This window comes from Propithecus coquereli, unplaced genomic scaffold (assembly GCF_000956105.1).
Source record: "Propithecus coquereli isolate 6110/MARCELLA unplaced genomic scaffold, Pcoq_1.0 Scaffold27, whole genome shotgun sequence".
In the NCBI taxonomy this organism is placed as follows: Eukaryota; Metazoa; Chordata; class Mammalia; order Primates; family Indriidae; genus Propithecus; species Propithecus coquereli.
The window spans coordinates 1,207,643-1,228,468 of NW_012148285.1; the positions used below are offsets into that span (position 1 = coordinate 1,207,643).

Here is a 20,826-nt window from a genome sequence, read left to right on the forward strand (position 1 = left end):
TGCGCCGACGAAGCCTTGGAGCCGGGGTCATCTCCCCGCACGGCTCGACCCCCAAACCAGGGGTCTCCACCGCAACACGCGGCGGAAAGACGGTCCTGCGGGCTCAGGTCGGGGCCCAAGTCCCCCATCCCCTGCCACCGCACGGGCCTTCGCGGCCCACCGCGCCGCGACTTCCGGTCAGCGGGGAGGCGGGAGGCCGCGCAGGCTCCGCCAATCAACGGCCAGTGTTCGAATTCGCGTCCTGGCGCGGCCAATCGCGGGCGCGCGCAGCCGGCGGGGCGGGCGGGGCCGGGGCGGGGCGGGCGGCGCCCCCCGCACAGGCCAATGGGAGCGCCGGGCGCGTTTGAAAACTGGGGCGGGCGGCGGGAGGGGCGGCGCCTGCGCGGGGCGGCGCTCACTGGCCGGGCGCGGGCGCGCTTGAGGGAGGCGCGGGCTGCTGCGGAGCCAGCGCGGCGATGGGGAGCGGCGGCGGTGAGTGCGCGGGGCGGGCGGGAGGCGGAACTGCCGCGTGGGGACGGCGGGTCCTGCGGGAGGAGAGGCCCGACGCGGCGGGCACGGCGGGCTCGCGCCCCTTTCCCCGAGCGGGGGTCGCAGCCGCCGCCGCGCACGCTCTACGCGCGGGGACCCCCCAGCCCCAGCCGCCCGCGTCCGGGGTGCGGGTTTGAATGCCCGGGCAGCCCGCATCCGCTCGAGGCGCCTCCTGCCCGTTCCCGGGAGGGCAGAGGCTCACGCCAACTGCTCCTCCGGTTCAGGGGTCGGGGCTTCCCGAGCGGGCGACCCCGTCGGCTCTGCCGCCTAACGTCCCGTCGGGTCACCTGCGGGCCGCTCGCTGGGCACCTCGGGGACGGGCCGCGGGCGCCCGCGCTGCCGGGTCCTTGTCAGTGGGCGCCAGCGGGGCCTGCGCCCTGTGAGAGCTTCGCGCCTGGCCCGGCACGTGCCGAGGGCTCCGTGGACCTGAGCTGCGATGTCAGTTATTATGGCAGTGATTATTACATTCTCCAAGTGTCCGTCCTAGAGCAAGAGAATGAGGAACCTCTTATGGTAAAGCCCGTATGATCTGTAGGAATTAGCCGCCGCGGGAGTACGCTTGGCATTTGCAGGACATCTAACTGCTGACAGGAAGACCCAGGTGGGGGGCGGCAATCGCTGGAGAAGCCCTGGGGAGGGTCCCTGCAGACAGGAGGGCAGCCTCTCTGTCAGGAGTGAAAGGAGGAATGGGTAGAAAGGGACATTTGGGGGGGGGACAGGGGCAGGCAGGCTCTTGAGATTCCTGTCTAGGGACTTGTCCTCTCCTGTGAGACAGGGCCAGGTCATCTGCTTGGAAGGAGGAAGGGACGGCCGGAGTGGCAGCACCACGGTGAGGAGCAGGGGACACAGAGCTCTTCAGGGAAGGACGGCCGGGCAGCCGCTTCTCCTTTACTAACTGAACTTGTGTAGGTCTAGGTTTGTGTTGGGATCTGTCAACTCCCCATTTTACAGAGGAGGACAGAGACTCGGGCTGGGCAGCTCTGCAGAGCCGAGAGTCAGACTCGGACTGGCCTGGCCTCCAAGTCTCTTGCTTCTCTCCAAGGCTGACCCTCCTAATTTGAACTCGAAAACTAGCCTCTTCAAGTCTGTAGATCTTTATTGAACATTATGCTTTTTGGTCATATGTACAGAAAAAGCAGGAGAGCTACCCAGCAAGGGCCCAAGGGCCTTCCTGAGAAGTAATTGCGAGAAAAGCCATCCTCAGCGTTGGCCGCTTTCCCCTTCCTGGTTGTCATGTGGGTTCTGGGTCAGAAACTTTCTCAGTAGCCAAGTTGCATGATGCCTGCTTTTCTCCATAAGTATTTGTTGAATATTTGAACGGCTGATGATGTCTTCTGTAATTTGTACAGTGCTGCTCCTTTATTTAATCTTTGTTTGGGACTAGAAGTATAGTTAGTTCCTTCTCTTGTGGGGCAGGGGATGGTAACTATTACATCATCTTCAGATATAACCTTTCATCTTACTGAGACTCCTGGGTTTGTTTGTTTCCTAAGTGGTCCACTGTAGGTGTGCCAAGTGTTTCTGTTATCCTACGAAGCGAAGAATAAGAAGGAGGCCCCGAAGCCTAACCATCTTGAGTCTCCCCGAAGATGTGCTCTTTCACATCCTGAAATGGCTTTCTGTTGGGGACATCCTCGCTGTCCGAGCTGTAAGTCGCCAGATGAAAACAGTGTCAACGCTAGCTCTGTTGCTTATACCATCAGGGCCTCGTGTCCTTAAGTGTCAGAGCAAAACCTTGCCTACAAAGGGGGGCAAAAGAAACAAGGACGATGTTGTTAGTAGGTGCTTGAAGATGTTCTGGTTACAGGAACAGGACACTAACGTTTGCCTCTATTCATCGTAGTGTTTATTTGGACAGAGAAAGTTCCCTTTTATGGTAGTGAAATTTGCATCCCTTGAGAAATAAGATAATATTACACAGAATAAAAATATATTTTTTAGGACCAATCCCATGTAACATCCAACACTGAGATGGACTCTAGGAGTTGTTTTTATAGATACTGAAACCACAACCTCACTGTGAGGTACTTAACCGGTGGTATACACTGAATTTGTGGGAAAACTCCAACGAGAACCCATTTCCTCACTCCCAGAGGCACCTCCATTACCTGCGATACATTTTATAGAACCCAGGGGGTGCTGAATTTCCAGTGGTCGTGGACACTGTAGCACTTAAGATGCTCCTCTGTGTTCCTGGCCTGGGTGCTTCCTGTGTCTGCCAGGGCAGAGGCCGCGGGTGCTACCTGAGGCCAGCATTGCAGCTGTCAGTCTTTTCCTGAAGTCCCTTTGAGCTCCAGGCCACACACCCACCAGCAAGGCCTTGGATAGAGAAGCGCAAAACAGGTTTCTGTCCTACCTGCCCCCATTTAGAGTCAGTTTCCCCAGTCCTTGTAGGTATATACCTTTGCAGAGATGTGGTCCCCGCTTCCTCACCTGGGTGCTCTTTCCTCTCTTCAGAACCATTGTCCCTTTCCCCCTCTTTAGAATTTCAGAGAAACTCATTTCTGGGCTTGCTTCTCTGTCCAGAGCAGCTGTTACTTGTATACACAGAGACTGGGGTCCTTTACTACATGGGATTGGGATGGCGACTGGAGACCCTCTGTCGACGGCATGTCTTCAGGAGCTTCCAGGAGTGAGTTTCAGGTGGCCCCCCAGTAATCCACCCCTGGCTTTCTTGTTCTACAGGTACACTCCCACCTCAAGGACCTGGTGGACAACCATGCCAGTGTGTGGGCGTGTGCCAACTTCCAGGAGCTGTGGCCTTCTCCAAAGAACCTGAAGCTCTTTGAAAGGTACCCTGCACCCTGAGAACAGCTCTGTTCCCCTTGCCTTGGGGCTTCCCAGTGTGCCAGCCGGTGTCCCAAAGCCTGATTCAGGAATGATTTTCCTGTTGGTGTCTCCCATGTCACTGCCTCATCCTTGGGACTTACTGAGGACTGTAGACCTCACCCATCGAGCCACACGCCATGTCATCGGTCCTCCTCCATGACACTGGGACAGGCCCACGGTGCTTCCAGAGGGTTCCCACATGACCCAAACATGAGTCACTTGCATATGGACACTTTACGCAGCCTTCTTTTCCTTTGGTCAAAGCCATGGGATGTCAGTTATACTGCATTTCACTCCTGGGCTGATCCCGCTGCCTGTGCCCCACGGGCCAGCAACCAGCCCCACTGCACAAGTGTGCTGGTGGTACCAGGCTCAGCTTGAACTTTAACAAACTGAGAAGCCACAGCTTGGGACGGGATTTTTCTGACCAGAGGGCACACTGGCCCTCATCCAGCTGAGTTGCCAGAAATCCAGTTAACAAGTACAGGCCGGCTGTGTTGCCTTGGCCACACTTGAGCTACTTCTGGATAAAATGTGTGTATTTCTTAGTGAGACATGATACACACATCATACAATTCACCCATTTAAAGTGTGCAACTCAGTAGTTCTTACTAGTCAATTGTGCAAACATCACCACATAAAACTTTAGAATATTCTCATTACCCCAAAAAGAAACCTTGTACCCATTAACAGTCACTCCCCATTTTACAATCCCCGAAACCCTAGGCAACCTCTAGTCAATTTTCTGTCTCTGTGGCTTTGCCTATTCTGAACATTTCATGTGAATGGAATCATACGATACGCGGACTTTGCAACTGGCTTCTTTCGCAGAGCCTGATGTTTTCAAGGTTCATGTATGACATAGCATGTAATGGATAATTCATACTTGACTATATTATGTAAAAAAATGTTCTATTCAGAAAACAAATATTCCAGCTTCAAGTGCTATATGGTGTTGCGTAACCTTCGTGGCATCAAACAGCGTGGTGTTTGTGTTCCTGACGTTTTAGGGCTGCTGAGAAGGGAAATTTTGAAGCCGCCGTGAAGCTGGGCATAGCCTACCTCTACAACGAAGGCCGTAAGTCATCCCCGCCTGGGCACTGACGCTGCTGTCCTGCTGTGTCTCACGGTCTGCCTAACTGTCCCTCTCAGGAGCTTGTGCACAGATGTCCCCTGCCGAGGGACCCATTGATGATGTGACTTTGTAGGTTACGAGAGTCACTTCCTGTCTTAGCAAGCCCGTTAATCTTGTTGGCAAAGAATGACTCTGAGTCAGGGACCCTCAATGGGGGCTCCCCCAGCAAACCAGCCTTTCCCCGGGCTCCTGCCCCATCTTGCTAACGCCAAGGCTGACATGTAGACACCCGCTCCTCTCTTTGGCCATCCTCTGTGGGACTCTGAGGCGGAGGTCAGTGTGTTTAATCCCACAGGGTGTCAATAGTACCAGTAGCCACAGTTCTAACCCAGAAACAGGTGCAAGCAGGCCAGGACTGGCCTGGTGCCTAGATTCCTGCATCCCCAGAGGCCAGGTACTCCTGAAAGAACCTTTTGCCACCCTTCTTTTAAACAGGGTCTTGCTCTGTTGCCTGGGCTAGAGTGCCGTGGCGTCATCATAGCTCACCGCAACCTCAAACTCTTGGGCTCAAGCGATCCTCCTGCCTCAGCCTCCCAAAGTGCTGAGATTACAGGTGTGAGCCACTGCACCTGGCCACAGCCTTTTCTTCTACCAGTTCCTGCTCAGCACCCCAAGGAATGAGCCCGCAGTCTGTACTATCCCACCTTCCAAAACATATAAAGACTGGGGTAAGCTGGGTGCAGTGGCTCATGCCTACAATCCCAGCAATTTGGGAGGCCGAGACCAGGTCTTTGAGACCTGGGCAACATAGCAAGACCCCATTTCTACAAAATATAAAAAAATTAGCCAGGCATGGTTGCAGGGAGGTGGCCACACTCCCCGCAAAAAATGGGGTCCCTTTGGTAGGGTTGCAAGGGATAAGAAAATAATAGAGAATGGAAAATAATGGAAATAAAAGAATACACAGAGACGAAAGTATAGTTTTATAGATTTATAAAGATTATAGGCAAAGCAGGTGCTCAGGGGGCCTGGATTTCTCCGTCAATCTCAGAGGCCAGTCAATCTCAGAGGCCACTGAAGTTTTACATGGTCATTTATAGGTACAGTTATCAGTTGCCAGGGGTAACAGATTTACATAACAACAGGTAGTTCCTCTTAGGTTAACAGTTTTTCAAAAGGCTTCTTCAGATCCCTTAACTAACTCTTTCTATGTGAACAAATGGTTACAAAATCTTTCAAAGTCTAACTTCTAAGTTCTAAGGTAAATTTATCACTTAACAGAGGGGTTAAACAGAGATATATTGGCTCCATATTTCCTTTATCAGGTTATTGTGAATGGAGACCAGTAGTCCGGAGTTTTAAGCAGGAACTGTCCCTTGGGCTAATTGCTTATAGCCAGGGTGGCTGTTTGAGGCGGGCACTCTTTGATCAGCTCTCATCCTGTAGTTTATAGCAGAACTGCTTTGCTTTACAAAGCAAATCCAAACCTCTAGGTCTGAGAATTGAGGCGCCTTGTGGGATACAGCTGCTACTGTCTTTCAGAGATGCCCTCCTGAGGTGAAACAGCTTTTGATATGCAAACTAACACATTCACATATTCCTTCAGGGCAAAGCTCTGCAAAACTCCTGAGACGTTTCCTATCTCCAATATATTTATATTAATTCATGGAGTAACACATGGTGGTGTGCACCTGTAGTGCTGTTTGGGAGGCTAAGGCAGGAGGATCGCTTGAGCCCAGGAATTCAAGGCTGCAGTGAGCTATGATCATGCCACTGCACTCTAGCCTGGGTGACAGAGTAAGGACCCTGTCTCAAAAAAACTGGGGTGTAGCCCACCATGTTCCTACTTCTAAAAGATCAAGTGTCTTGCTGAGAGATCGTCCCTTCCCTTGTCCCTGCCCAGAATTGTTGTGACTGCAGAGACACTGACCAACCTCCCCTTCCTTCCTGTTGAGGAGGGCCAAGCTCCTGCCCCCACCTTCCCATCAGAGAGCAGTTCCAACATGTAATGTGCACACCATACAGTTCAGGCATCTGAAGTATACAGTTCACAGAGCTGTGCAGCCATGTCCTCTGTCTAATTTTAGAGCATTCTTGTCCCCAGAAGAATCCCCACCCCCTACCCTGCACGCATTAGCAGGGTTCAGGCAGTGGCTCCCAGCTGGAGGGAGGATGGCATGAAAAGCCTCTGTGGGGCTCCCTTCCCGGCCTGCAGAGTCCAGGCCCTGGGAGGGCTACAGCAGGGCATGTGGTCACAAACGCCCAGCGCTCTGGGCCTTAGCGGGAGAAAGGGGAGGAGCACCGTCCTGGAGGGCTCTTCCCTCCCAAGACACCAGCAACTTCTCACTGTGGTGGGCTTGAGGTTTTAGACTTTCTGCATTCCGTCCCCCGAGACATGCCTGGGTTCTGTCCTGTCCATCCCTGCAGTGTCTGTGTCTGATGAGGCCCGTGCAGAAGTGAACGGCCTGAAGGCCTCTCACTTCTTCAGTCTGGCCGAGCGGCTGAGTGTGGGTGCAGCACCCTTCATCTGGCTCTTCATCCGCCCGCCCTGGTCGGTGTCCGGCAGCTGCTGCAAGGCCGTGGTGCACGAGAGCCTCAGGGCAGAGTGCCAGCTACAGAGAGTGAGTCCCAGGACACAGGAAAACCCTGAGCCCAGACCCTGTGGGCCACATGAGGTCAGGAACCTCGGCGAAGTAGGGGTGCAGTTACGGGGCCCGTTGGAGAGTAGGAGGCCTCAGAGGCAGGGGTGGACCGCGGGGTTCTGGGTGGACGTGCTGACAGCTGGAAATGCGGAGGGGCTGCACGGAGCCTGAGACTGAAGTCAGGGGCTGGTCCTCTGCAGGGCAGGGGCCGTGAGGACACAGGCTGCGGGAGGGGCTGGCAGTTCTCTCCGCTCACGATCACGCTGCTCTCTCCCTTTTTCCCCAGACTCACAAAGCGTCCATCCTGCACTGCCTGGGCAGAGTGCTAAGTCTTTTTGAGGTGAGTCAAGTTGCTCACTGCACTCGGGCTTTGCATGTTTGACGCACCCCTGGCCGAGATCCAGGAAGTACTTGAAAAGCAGCACAAAGGGGTGACCAAGGCCCATAGCACAAGCGGACAGGCCCTCGTGGAGCCAGTGGCTCGTGTGGACTGGCCACGGGCTTGGATCTTGGCTCCACCCTCACTGCCTGTGTGGCCCCAGGCGAGTGACGCGACCCAGCCTCCCAGTGCCGGTGAGAATTGCAGAGTAGGACGCAGGGGGCCCAGAACACGAGGTGCCAGCTCCCTGCCTGGTGGCTCTGCTGCTGGGGGGCCTCTCCTGCTCAGGCGGACCCCTCTGTCCTTCATGCCCTCATGGGCTTTGTCGTCAGTGACCTCCTTCGCGACACATGTAGGGATGGTGGTGGCTTGTAGAGACAGATGCGGCAAAAGCATCGGGGAGGGATGCTGAGGGGAGAGGCCCCGAGAGCCACCAGCGCCACTGTCCAGGCAGCTCAGGCCAGCTCCTTTGGTGCACGAGTGAAGGGCAGGCCCTTGCGTGGCACAAAGCTAAGCCAGGGATCCCCAAACCCCATTCAGGAAGACTGCAGGCCCTGAGGCCACGCGCCCCATTCACGCTCCTGCTGGGTGTCGCGTGGTGTATCTTTAGAGAAGTCATTTCTGCTCTGATTTAGGGAGCTCACCTCACTAAAGGCAAGAGCACCGGTGTGATGACTATGGGGCGGGCAGAGGGTGGCTAGTACGACGGCTTGACATCGAACAGAGTGAGGACCAGCAGTGCCGGGTCTCCCTCCAGGATGAAGAGAAGCAGCAGCAGGCCCGTGACCTGTTTGAAGAGTCCGCTAATCAGGGGTGTTTGACCAGCTCGTACCTCCTCTGGGAAAGTGACAGAAGGACAGATGTGAGTGCACCCAGGTCTGGGGAGAGGAAGAATTACGTTGGCCAAAGGCACATTCTCTAAACTGGCCCTTGGACAAGATTCTGTCAGCAAGAGGGAGGATCCTCTTAGAGCTCCTGGACCCTCTCGGCCCCGCAGCCCCGGGACAGTGGCTGCTGTTGGCACCCCAGAAAGGACCACTATGCTTTGAGGGATGACACGCGGGAAGCAGCACAGCCAGGGACTTTCCAGGGGTGTGGGGGAACATTTAAGAACCCCGTGGGTCAGTTCTTAGTTCATCCCAAGACACAACCGCATAAAGGCTCAGTGACTTTCTCCCGTTGGCAGATGTCGGATCCTGGACGGTGTCTCCACAGCTTCCGCAAACTCAGGGACTACGCTGCCAAGGGCTGCTGGGAAGCACAGGTGACGTGGGGAGCTGGCCTTTCTCCGTACGGCCTCGGGGCGGTGTTGCCTGGGCCCCCTCACAGGAGGTCAGGACTGGGGGGGGTGCAACAAAATCGGTGCAGGACTGGAGCCGAGTCTTAAGGGAATTCAGTTCTTGAGCACACAGGGAGAAGAGCCCGGAAATGCTTCATCCGTCCTCGCCCGTCTCCCCGCTTGCCTCTAAGCCGGCCAGCCTCTTAATTTTTAAATGCTTCTGGGCTGCACCTGCTGTCAAAATCCACACCACTCTTGAAAGTTGTCCTATAGGTAAAACTTATCTTTTGACACAAAACTCGAGGCTCCTTGAGAGTGGAGGCTCACACGGGATGCGTTCCTATTCCTGTTAGCACCTTGCTGGTCATGTGACCTGCTCGCCAGGGCGTCCGGCGTCAGAGCTGGCAAACCAAGGCTGTGTGGTAGGTGCTTACCAGGTCTCCTCCCTTGCAGCCAGGAAGAAGCCCTTGTTTCAGGAGAAATCAAGGCAAGTGGGTAGAAGCTTGTTGTCGTCACCCCGCCAAGTGGGTGTTAGCAAGTCATCCGTGCTCAAACACTGGGGAAGGGATCACAAGTCGATAGAGGGACCAACCTGACATGGCACAGAAAGTTGGGATGTTCATGTCCAGAAAGGCAGTCAACAAATTTATAAGAAATATAATAATGTAGCTCTATTAGAAGCTCAGAGTAATCAATAAGAATATTAAGACCCTGATAGAAGTTCAGAGGGCCTCCGTAGAGTCTCAAAAAAGAGAAAATAAATTTAACCAGTTAAAAAGTGGAATGACATTCAGCCTCACTGCTAGTCAGAGGAGTGTGCCTTGGCCGGGCACGGTGGCTCACACCTGTGATCCCAGTGCTCTGGGAGGCCGAGGTGAGAGGATCATTTGAGCCCAGGAGTTCGAGACCCGGCTGAGCAACGTAGCGAGACCCCATCTCTACAAAAAAAGAAAGTTATCTGGGCATGGGGGCACATGCCTGCAGTCCCAGCTACTCAGAAGGCTGAGGCAGGAGGATCACTTGAGCTCAGAAATTCAAGGTTACAGTGAGCTATGATCGCACCACTGCGCTGCAGCCTAGGCAACAGAGCAAGACTCTCTGTCTCTTTAAAACAAAACCAAAAAAAAGTATAGCTTTAAATGAGTTGTTTTGCTTATCACATTAGCAAATTATATATATTTTTTTCTCTCTCTGTTTTTGAGTGGATAACTACTAACTTCTGAAAATAGATATCTTTTTAAATGATAGCGTATTTTGCTGGCAAAGATGTGATAAAATGGGTGCTCCTGTTAATGGATGTGAAAGTCAGCACGAGCCTTTCTGAGAACACGCGGGCCAAGTAGCGAAAGGCTTAACTCGGCCGCTCCCGAGACTGAGCACGGAAGAAGCCGGGTGCAGACACCATCCAGGCTGCACGACAGTGTTCCACAACGTGGCAAATCGGAATCACCCAAGTGGAAGAATAGGTGAAACACTCGAGCAGATGTTTAATAACATGAGGAGACACTTACGCTGTTGTTAGGTGGGCAAAGAAAAGATAAAAATGTATACATACTTCGGTCACAAATGCATGTACATGTGCTGTTACAAATGCATAGAAAAGTCCAGAAGGAAATATATAAAAATGGTGGAAAATAACCCTCTTGGGTGGGGTCTTGGCGGGTCACATGCTAAGTGCTGACACACATCAGTGAACCCACGTCACCTGCCAAAGCAGATGCTCTTATTATGCCGTTCGTGAGAGAGGAAGAAACCAGGATGTGCAGACGTCCTCCGGTTTGCCTGTGGTCACACGTGGGCCAGGTTTTAAAGCCAGATCACCTGAGCCCAGCCAGCTCTTGGCCACTTTGCTACGTGCTCTCCCCCATGAGAATCGAATGTTCTCACCTGGGGGGTGAACAGAAACAAACTTACGTATTTTTTTACCACGTAGACAAAGAATTTAAATTGGCTGAGGACCCGTGCCAGAGTGGGAAGGCAACTGATGTTTCATTATATACCTTTTGTCCTTCTTGTCTTTATTTTAACATCATTAACTTTGTATCTCTTCTCTTGGTTTATTTTTATTTATTTATTTATTTTTAGAGATGGGGTCTCACTCTGTCCCCTGGGCTGGAACGCAGTGGCAGGATCACAGCTCGCTGCAGCCTTCAACTCCTGGGCTCAAACGATCCTCCAGCCTCGGCCTCCTGGGTCCTTTTGTCCCTTTTAAAAAGTTTTATCCTGTGGTATACTACTTATTCAAAAAAGAAGGAGAGTTAAAACCTCAGCCACGCCGTCACAGAAGGTTGAGGAGGTTTGGGTTCAGTAGGGCAAACGTGTACACACACGTTCTCTACCCGCGCCGCCTTTTGCTCTGGAAATAGCCTGTGACAGTCGCTGCTTCCTGTTCACGTTGCTGCCTTTCCTCCCTCAGCTGTCTCTAGCCAAAGCCTGTGCGAACGGGAGCCACCTCGGGCTGGAGGCGAAGGCGTCTGGTGAGCTGGTCTGCCAGCTGTTCCAGGCCTCCCGCGCCGTCAGTAAGCAGCAGATCTTCTCCGTGCAGAAGGGGCTCAATGACACGATGAGGTGAGGCGTCCGCTGGAGCTGCTTCTGTTAACCTAAGTCACCTGTCACTGGCAGCGAGGTGTTTAGTCATCAGCCTGCCACATACCCCCCACCCCGTGCGCGTGTGTGTTTTCTAAAACCTGGGGTGCCCAGGTTATCCAGGACTTTGAGGAAGAAAATATCCTACTCTGCTCTCTCTAGTTTTCCTTTTTAAGCCACGGAATGTGTTAAACCATTTTAAACATCTTTCTGAGACAACGGGATGCGTATCCCTAGCTCCCCAATCGAAAGCATGACCTTTCCTTGTGACCCCTGCCACGTGGGCATTGCCGTCGTGTGAGACCCGGTGGCCGGCAGGCGCTGTGCCCGTGGCCCACCTGCCAGGACACCCCAGCAGGACCTGCATCTTCCTGCGGGTGCGTGTGCCTCTGAGGTTTGCAGATAACACACTTTGACACGAAATCACAGAACATGTTAGAGGGTGAAGCGGAAAATGCAAGTGAGTGCTCAGGCCTGGGCCTGAAACTGCAGGTGCAGTTTGGATTTGGTAGCCTCTGATGCTGCCCTTCCAACAGACAGTTCCCAGCACATAGTACGTGCTCAGTTAGTAGGTCCTCTTCCTTGGAGGGGCGGGCTTGATCTCCCTCTCTCAGCTCGGGGATGCAGCAAACTGGGCCCCGCAAAGGGCTCCGAGCTGTGGAGCTTTCACATCCTGTGCCGGCGGTCGGCAGCCCTTCCTTCTCTCTGCTGGAAGGAACGTCTGATAACACCTTTTGACTCTCTTAGGCTGCTTTTTTCTTTTGATGCTATTCATTTTAAGCATGTGTGTGGGGTTAAATGAAAATTTAAACATTTTAAAGTGTACACGCCAGTGATCTGTTTCTAGAGGTCGGATCATTTAGCTTGTGAAGTCCATCTGCTTAGGGGGTCCCCCGTGTGTTCACAGGAGCCTCTGGTTTCACCCTCAAACGCCTGACCCTCCTGTGCTCTTTGTCCTGGGGGAAAACAGAGCCTTATCTGCTGCTCCTCTGCCTCATCAACTGGCCTGCCTTCCCATCCCTTCTCCCCCACCAGGTGCTTCTGACACCTGTGCCTGCCCGTCTGCCTCCAGCGTCATCACCGTGCTCTGTCGCTGTCCCTCCCCTCTGCTTTGAGACAAGCGTCTCATCTCTGCTCAGAAAGGCGTTTCAGGCATCCTTCCACGTTCCCTTGTGACCATTTGAGATGCCCCTGTGGAGAGGGACCTTGTCTGTCAACCCTCGGGCGTGTGGCAGGGTGGCTGAGTGAGTGGGGCTGAGAACTCCAGCCCGTGGCCTCGGTGGCTCTTACTTTAGCTGTGTTCCTGGCCCCTTGCTGTGTCTTGAAGATTGTGAGAAATGACCTAGCGAGCGAGCCGTTCCATGGGGGGAGTTTGGGTTTGCAAAAGCATTGCAGCTCTTGCCGCTTTGGAGTGACTTTTCTCATCCTGGGCCCAGCCCCACAGCACAACCCACTGTCCCCACCACCTGCACGCCTTGAGGGTCGGCAATTCTGGAAGCTGAAAGTTGCCCTTTCACCCTGCACTAGGTACAGGCCCCGAAGTGTTTTCGTTTGTGAGCACCAGGAATGAACGTGTGGGCCTGGGAGAGGGCAGAGGTGTGGCAGCCCACTGGCCTCCGAGGAATGAAGTGGGGAGACGCAGGGCTCGCTGTGGGACGGGAGCGGGGACCCCCGGGGCCTCCCCAGCGTCCTGTGACGCAGCGTCTCCAGCCTGGCTTCCTGGGTAAACCAGTGGTTCCACACGTGACCGGCTCACTCACTCAGCCCGACATGCCCAGGTGGAAGCTGGAGACGGGGCTCCTGGAGGACCGGTGCCCTGGTTTTCAGGGGTGGCGCTCTTTCCACAGGTACATTCTGATCGACTGGCTGGTAGAGGTCGCCACCATGAAGGACTTCACGAGCCTGTGCCTGCACCTGACTGTGGAGTGTGTGGACCGGTACCTGCGCCAGAGGCTGGTGCCCCGGTACAGGCTGCAGCTGCTGGGCATCGCCTGCATGGTCATCTGCACCCGGTGAGACACACCCCTGGCCTGGCCAGCGGGGACGCGCTGGCCCTTCCTGGGCTCAAGGGGCACCCGTGCGAGACGTCCTGGTAGTTGGTCCCGGCTGGTCAGAGAGTGGAAGCCCGAGCTGAGCGGCCTCTGCAGGCAGCGGTGGCAGCTGCTTTGCGACGCGCCTTGTGTGGCCTCACTCTTGAAGGCTCAGGCTAGACAGCTTGTCCCTGCTCCCAAGGGCAAGAGGGTGACCAGGGAGGGTCGCAGTCAGCCGTTCTCCAGCTGGACCTCAGAGTTGACAGGGAGAACCGCCTCTCTGAGGTCAAGTTCTCAAGTCTGTCGCCAAAGTTCCTACAGTCCTGGAGTTAAAGGGTCTAGTGCCCCCGCCAACGCCGTGGCAGAGCCCACTCCAACCAGGTGGGCGTCACCCCTGCACCTCAGCAGCCCTGACTTTTCACATCCAACCACCTTACTTTTTACCTGGTTTTTAATGGGAGCAACGTGGAAGCCAACTCCTGAGAAGATAGGGTTATATGTTTTGCATTTGCTTGTTTTCCTAAGTCGGCCTCCCCAGGGTTCCCCTCGGAAGCGCTTCTCAGCCCAGCCGGTTATCTGTTGGGCTCGGCAGGTGAGGATTATGTTTGGCCGCCCGTAGCGATGGGGAAACCTGCAGAGACTTATTTCTCTGCTGCACAAGGAACCCAGAGGCAGAGGGTCCAGGCTCAGATCACCAGGGCAATTTCTTTGTTTCCCGAGGTCATGGTAGAGCCCAGCTCCCATCTCGTCTCTGCCGCCCTGGGGTGCTGCCCTTGTCCCCGAGAGCCCTCGGCTACCGTGTCCACCTTCGTGCTGAGCTTAGTCTTGGGGCCGTGCCACAATGGGCTCTGGGAAGTATGGCCTCTGGGAGGCAGGCGTGTGCCAGCTCAGAGCAGCGTCACGTCACCACAGGAAGAGGGAGCATGGGCTTGCAGGGTGGGCAGACCAGCCACTCACCAGTCAGAGCCCTCTTCAAATGTGCTCTTGGCCCTGAATGCAGCATCCCGGTCTTCCAACCAGACGGCCAAAGAGGTCAGGCCGCCGCCTCCCAGCTCCTGGGCCACAAACTGGCTAGCAGTGAAAATCTATTAACTGTTAAAAGTGCTTTAGGGAGTTGAGTCCAAACTGTCTCCCCCACTGCAAGACCTGGTGCACTGGACCCCATGCCTAGTACCGTGGCCCCCGAGTAAAGTCTGCCCCACTAGCCTTGGGGAAAAAAAAAGGCTGGGCGCAGTGGCTCATGCCTGAATTCCCAGCACTCTGGGAGGCTGAGGCGGGAGGATCACTTGAGACCAGGAGTTTGAGGTTGCAGGGAGCTATGATGACACCACTGCGCTCTACCTGGGGCAATAGAGCGAGACCCTGTCTCAAGAAAAAGAAGAAAACAAAAAAGGCTGATGCGCCTCCACCTCCACTCTCAGAGCAGCACCTGCCATGCCCCCACCAGCCACCGTGGACCCATCTTTTTGGCATCTGTGGCCTTCACGCCAGCAGGCATGGCCCCTGTGCTTCCTGTCCTCCCTGTCAAAATGATGACCAGTGCAGAGTCCCCAGGACAGGGCAGCAAACACCTGTCGCCCCAGTCCAGGGGAAGGCACCCTCAGGGGACGCTGGAACGGAGTGTTCCCGGATAGCAGGTGCGGGTGGGTGGTAGAGAACAGGGTGACCACCTGCCCTGACGACTATCAGGACCCCCGTGGCCAGACACTGCTGTGTACAGACCTTCAGGTGGCCTTTGGGGCCTTTGCCTACAACTCTGACTCCAGGGCTCACCCACCTTCTGGGTTTAAAGCGTTTATACTCGATTGATGGACACTGTCACGAGACAGGGCAAATCCTTGTCCTTAAGGTCATTTAAAACTGAATGACAGTGTCACTCAGGGGCCCTTTGCAGAGACGTTTTGGTGTCTGCCTCACAGCCCTGCCATCCCCACTCTGCCTTTGCCTTGTGGCTCTGGGCCTCTTTCCAGCACCTTCTGACTGCGCTCTGCTTTAATTCTCATTGGCCACAGCAGCTGGGTCCATTGAGTAACTTCCTTTTGTCACCAAAGCCCAAAGCCGCCCCTCCCTCCTTACTTGAAGACTCCAAGAGCCTGGGCCCCGCTGAGGCCCCTTCTTGGCATTCCAGGTTCATCAGTAAGGAGATCCTGACCATCCGCGAGGCCGTGTGGCTCACGGACAACACGTACAAGTATGAGGACCTGGTTCGGATGATGGGAGAGATCGTGTCTGCCCTGGAAGGGAAGATTCGAGTAAGTGGCAGTTTTCTTCTTCCCTGTTAGTTTCAGTTATCACTGTGTTGGGGACACGGGAGGGCATTCAGCTTTGCTGCTCTAGGAGCTTCTCACGGACCCAGATGGCAGCTGTCTCTGCTGTGCCCAGAGCCACGGACCAAGAGGCCAGGGCTGCATTGCATCGTTGCATGCCCTGGTGCCCTGTGCTCACCCGGGCCACAGCCCGGACTGGGCCCATTCGGCCTGTGGCGGAGGAACCCTCCAAGTGCTGAGACCCCACGCCCGCTTCCCCTCTGTCTAGGTCCCCACAGTAGTCGATTACAAAGAGGTCCTGCTGACCCTGGTCCCTACGGCACCAAGAACCCAGCACCTGTGCAGCTTCCTCTGCGAGCTCTCCCTGCTGCACACCAGCCTGTCCGCCTACGCCCCAGCCCACCTGGCTGCCGCAGCGCTGCTCCTGGCCAGACTGACGCACGGGCAAAGTAAGGAACAGACCTTCCCGGGGGCTCCTGGGGTCGGGGGCAGGGGTGTAGGGAGGAAAAGGAACAGGTGTCTACCCATCCTGGAGAAGGAAATGCGCCAAATGGGCCAAAGGCAGTTCTCTCTGGGGCTGAGTGACAGATGGCTCCAGCTTAAGTTTTCCCCAAATTTCTGCCAGCAAGCGTACATGCTCCACATATGGGGTTTTTTCAATTGGTTTTAAAAGGATTGCAACCCTGAGTTCCAGGAAGCAACCATAGAACTGTGAGAGTTGTGGGTGGGAGTGGCCGGGCAGCCATCGTGACCCTGTTCCGTCTGCCCCCTCCCCAGCACAGCCCTGGACCCCTCGGTTGTGGGAGCTCACTGGATTCTCCCACGAGGACCTCGTGCCCTGTGTCTTGAGCCTCCATAAGAAGTGGTGAGTTTGTGAAGAAAGGATTCCCCCGACCGGGCTAGGCCAGAGTGGGTGGGCCGCACGGACCACAACAGGCGTTTGCTTCCACCTGTGACGGCTGTTGGTCCACACGCAGGTCTTCCCGCAGCGAGTGTCAGGCCAGAAATGTTCCCCAGAGTTGCCGTTTTAAAATTCCAGGGCTGTGTTTCTCATTTCATACGTTTTTCACGTCGGCACGTGTACAGCAGCTCCTCTCAACCCAAACCTGACTCCCAAGGCCGCAGAACACAGCTCCCGACCAGTGGTGCTGTCGGCAGATGACAAATTGTCATCTCACTCAGGAGTTGGCAAACTCTGGCCCCACACCTGATGTGCTTCCTGTCTCTGGATCTGCCTGTTCTGGACATTTTGTATCGGTGGGATCACAGGCCGTGTGGCCTTTGTGTCTGGTCATTTCACTCGGCGCGTTGTTCTCTGGTTTCCCGGAGCCACCGCGTGTCGCTGCTGCTTTCCTCTTCCGGGCTGAGCAACGTTCCACTGTCCGTAGGCACGTGTGTTCATCCTTTCATCAGGGCGGACGTTTGCACGTCTCCGCCTTTCGGGCATGGTGAATGCTGTGCACGTTCTCGTGTGAGTTCTGTGCGGACGCGTTCCGTTCGCGTTTTCCAGCTCTCTCAGCTGTGGCCTGGGCGGAGCTGCCGGCTCGTGTGCAGCTCCGTGTGTCACTGTTCAGGGGCCGCCAGACTGTTTCCACAGGGGCCGCGCCGTTTTGCATTCTCATCACTACAGGCGTGTTGTCCCCTCACCTCAGTGAGTTGAGGCTAAAAATGGGTGGGGGCCTCACGTGTCCTCGTCACGTATCCATTTCCAGCTTCCACGATGATGCCCCCAAAGACTACAGGCAAGTGTCGCTGACCGCCGTGAAGCAGCGATTCGAGGACAAGCACTACGAAGAAATCAGCCAGCAAGAGGTGCCTCCCGCCCCGGCCGCCGGGGCGTCTGACCAGGGCTGCCGGGTGGGGACGGGCTCCTCAGCCGCGCCACGTGGTGCCTCAAAGGCCACCTGACTCTGCCTCTCTCCAGGTGCTGAGCTACGGCCAGCTGTGTGCGGCACTGGGAGTGGAACAGGACAGCCCGGATCCCCCGTGCTTCCTCAGCACAGGAGACCTCCACGCCTTCCTCAGCTCTCCCTCCGGGAGGAGAACCAAGCGGTTAGTTAGACCCGGGTCCGGGCTGTGCGGGGGGGTGCTGCTCCGCGTGCGTGCTTGCCCGAGAAGCACAGCAGCGTCTTCCACTGTGCTGAACACGGGAGGCCTAGGTCCCTCCCAACAGGCCCGCCATCTGCATCTTACTCTGCAAACGGCACCCTATTTGGGGACGGAGTCCTCTGCAAGGAAAGCCCGCGCACATATGTGCGTCTGAGCTCCAGGAGTGGGGGCCCAGCCACACTGTGTTGAACCTGCTGCCAGACCCCTCCCAGCCCCGTCAGTCATCTGGGAGAGAAACTCCCCTGGGTGACAGCACGGCATCTCCACCCACGGCCAGGGGTCAGAAGGCAGAAAGGCTCTGCTGCTCCGGCCTCCAGCCCATTCCAGGCATGGCCTGCGCCCCACCGGCGGCTGTGCTGCGCTGCCCTGCCCAGGGATGCGCTGCTCCGTGTGGGCCCTGCCCAGTGCCAGGCCAAGCACTGCCTGCAGCCTGTTAAGGCAACACTGGAGGGTGGCATCGCTCTCTGCCAGTTTCCAGAGGGTCCCACAGCTGACCAGGGTGGACCAGGGTTCACAACCAGACCAAGGCCTGATATTGCCTGAATCATCCTTTCTCTGGCTTGGCCCCTGCCCTCGAGGGCTTTTCCCTGTTCTAGCTTCGTGGGCGTTTTCCGCACAGCAAACTTCCAGGAGCACACGGTGGGGACCCGGGGCAGGCGGGCGTCAGAGGCAGGTGCAGAGGACTGGACTGGGCCGGGCCTCGGAGTGCTGCCGCCTGTGACTGGGGTTTCCTGGGCTCTCCCTACCTTGCAGGAAGCGGGAGAACAGCCTCCAGGAGGACAGGGGCAGCTTCGTCACCACCCCCACCGCAGAGCTGTCCAGCCAGGAGGAGACGCTGCTGGGCAGCTTCTTGGACTGGAGCCTGGACTGCTGCTCTGGCTACGAGGGCGACCGGGAGAGCGAGGGCGAGAAGGAGGGCGACGGTGAGAGTGCGGCCGGGGGACAGCGTGGCGGGGGGGCTCCCGCGCATGCTCTGGCAGGTCCAGACGCCAGGTGGGGGTGGGGGGGGTGTGAGAGTAGAGCCCCTAAAACATCAGTGCTTTTCCCCCACACTGTGGGGAGAGGATTTAGGCCAGATCCGTGCCCAGCTCCAGCTGGGTCTGTGCTGGCCTAGCAGACAGAGGCACGTCTGGATTCATGGTAAGATCTTTCCAGAATGTTGCTTGAAATGTGCCACGTGGTGTACATGAGCCCTCCCACGCCGCCCTGCTGGGCTCCATGCCGGCACCCCCTGGCAGGCTGCAGGAGGTCCCATCCCCCGTGTCCTGGCCTGGCCAGGAAGCCCAGTGGGGCCAGTTTCTGTCGACTTTCCAGTGGCTTTTGTGTCCACCTCGGAGGGAGTTAGACAGCTGGTTTGCTGTCACGCTCCACTGTCCTCAAAATCCTGGCAGGCAGCCCTCCGAGCTCAAAAGAGGCATGTCACCCACAGCCTCTTGCCCAAAGACAGCAACACAGGGAACTATAGCAAGGGGCCCTGGGCGGATATTCGGCCCAGCACAGGGTGTTTTAAACTGTTCTGGCAAGAGCCAGAGCCTGGGCTGCCAGGGTCCTGACCAGGCAGAAGTCTCCTCTGATGCCTGGGCTATGGCATGATCTCTCTCTCCAACATTTCCTGCAGTGACAGCTCCTAGCGGTGTCCTCGATGTCACCGTGGTCTACCTGAACCCAGAACAGCACTGCTGCCAGGAATCCAGTGATGAGGAGGCCTGCCCGGAGGACAGGGGAGGCCAGGACCCACACTCCCCAGCGCTGGGCACCCAGACACCTCCAACCCCAGGGCCCGAGCCCCCACGCCACTTCAGGAGGGAACCGGGCAAGGACATCACAACCTCAGGGTACTCCTCCATCAGCAGCACAAGCCCCACAAGCTCTGTGGACGGCAGCTTGGGGGGCCCGCCCCAACCTACCTCAGTGCTGTCCCTGGGCAGCAACTCACACACACAGCCTTGCCACCATCAGGCCAGGAAGTCATGTTTACACTGTCGTCCCCCGAGCCCCCGCGAGAGCAGCGTTCCCCAGCAACAGGTGAAGCGCAAAAACCTATCCATGCATAGTGAGGAACAGGAAGAGGAGGAGGAGGACATGAACTTGGGTTTTCTGAAGCTGTGAGTGTGTGCCGGTGTGTTTGCTGCAGTGAATGTTTACCGAGGGAGGCTGCTGTTTCGCCAGCAAGGGATGGGCCACTGCAGGGGAACGCTATTTAGACCCCAGAGGCCATTACACAGAGAGCAAAGAGAGTAACTCGTAGCCACCAGGGGAGCCCAGTGTGCGCCCTCAGAATGTCTGAGTCAGAATGAAAAGCTCGGATCCTTCTCTTTGGAAAGTTTAACCTCCCAGCAAGCATGCCACACCGTGTGAAGGCTCTCTGTGCCCTCCTGTGTCCCACTGTCTCTGGAAACTTAAGCCCGTGTGTGTCCTGGTCTTCCCAGCGCCCCCAGAACCCCATGCCAGCAGCTGACAGCTTTCCTGCTCAGAGTAGGTGCGACCCAGGCAGCCCCTGCCTGCATCTGCCTGGTTTGGGCCCCAGTGGGGAGCTGACAGCTCTGAGCACAACACTGCCCCTCACCCAGCGTGGCCTCATGGGGCGCCCACTCCCTTCTGGGTGGTGGGTTCCCTGATGGGGAGCCCCGTGCCTCACACAGCAGCTGGACGGTATGCCCGCCAGGCGTGGGAGCTCCCTTTGATGCTTTGGCCGCAGGCTCCCCTCCTCCGCTCTCCCCACTCGTTTTAAAATCTGCCCTCCCCCAGGATGGTTTGCCTCATATGCGGTATCTGTGAACATCTCTCTTCGTATTGAATTTCTGGGTGATTCTTCTCCTGTTTTTTATTTCTAGACTTCTTTAAAGATGAAAGCAAAAGGAAAATTTAAATAGAGGGTATTAAATAAAAAAAACAAGAGATTCCCAACATTATTTAGGGCTCAATTAAAAAAAAGAAAATTTGGTTCCAGCCCCTCAATGCTGTCCTGACACTCTTGATTCAAAAAGAATTTCCCCAGAGTGGTTAGCCAAAAAAAATTTAAAAGTCTTCTGTAATGTCTGAAATAACCAGGAGGGAGGAGAGCAGGGGAGTCAAGGACTTGCCCCTGACAGCCCGTGACCG

At 55.9% G+C, this 20,826-nt stretch overlaps 1 protein-coding gene across 1 annotated transcript; it reads left to right on the forward strand.

The window, feature by feature from the left end:
- The first annotated feature begins 432 nt into the window (after positions 1 to 432).
- CCNF (cyclin F) lies at positions 433 to 20,375 on the forward strand. The gene is made up of 17 exons (XM_012647570.1): positions 433 to 471; positions 2,022 to 2,176; positions 3,214 to 3,320; positions 4,368 to 4,435; positions 6,860 to 7,053; positions 7,361 to 7,414; positions 8,211 to 8,315; positions 8,640 to 8,717; positions 11,149 to 11,300; positions 13,166 to 13,330; positions 15,477 to 15,600; positions 15,884 to 16,064; positions 16,393 to 16,480; positions 17,328 to 17,427; positions 17,540 to 17,667; positions 18,478 to 18,647; positions 19,343 to 20,375. Exons 1-17 carry the CDS (start codon positions 456 to 458, stop codon positions 19,831 to 19,833), a joined length of 2,376 nt encoding a protein of 791 aa, XP_012503024.1. The 5' UTR covers positions 433 to 455; the 3' UTR covers positions 19,834 to 20,375.
- Positions 20,376 to 20,826: the final 451 nt, after the last annotated feature.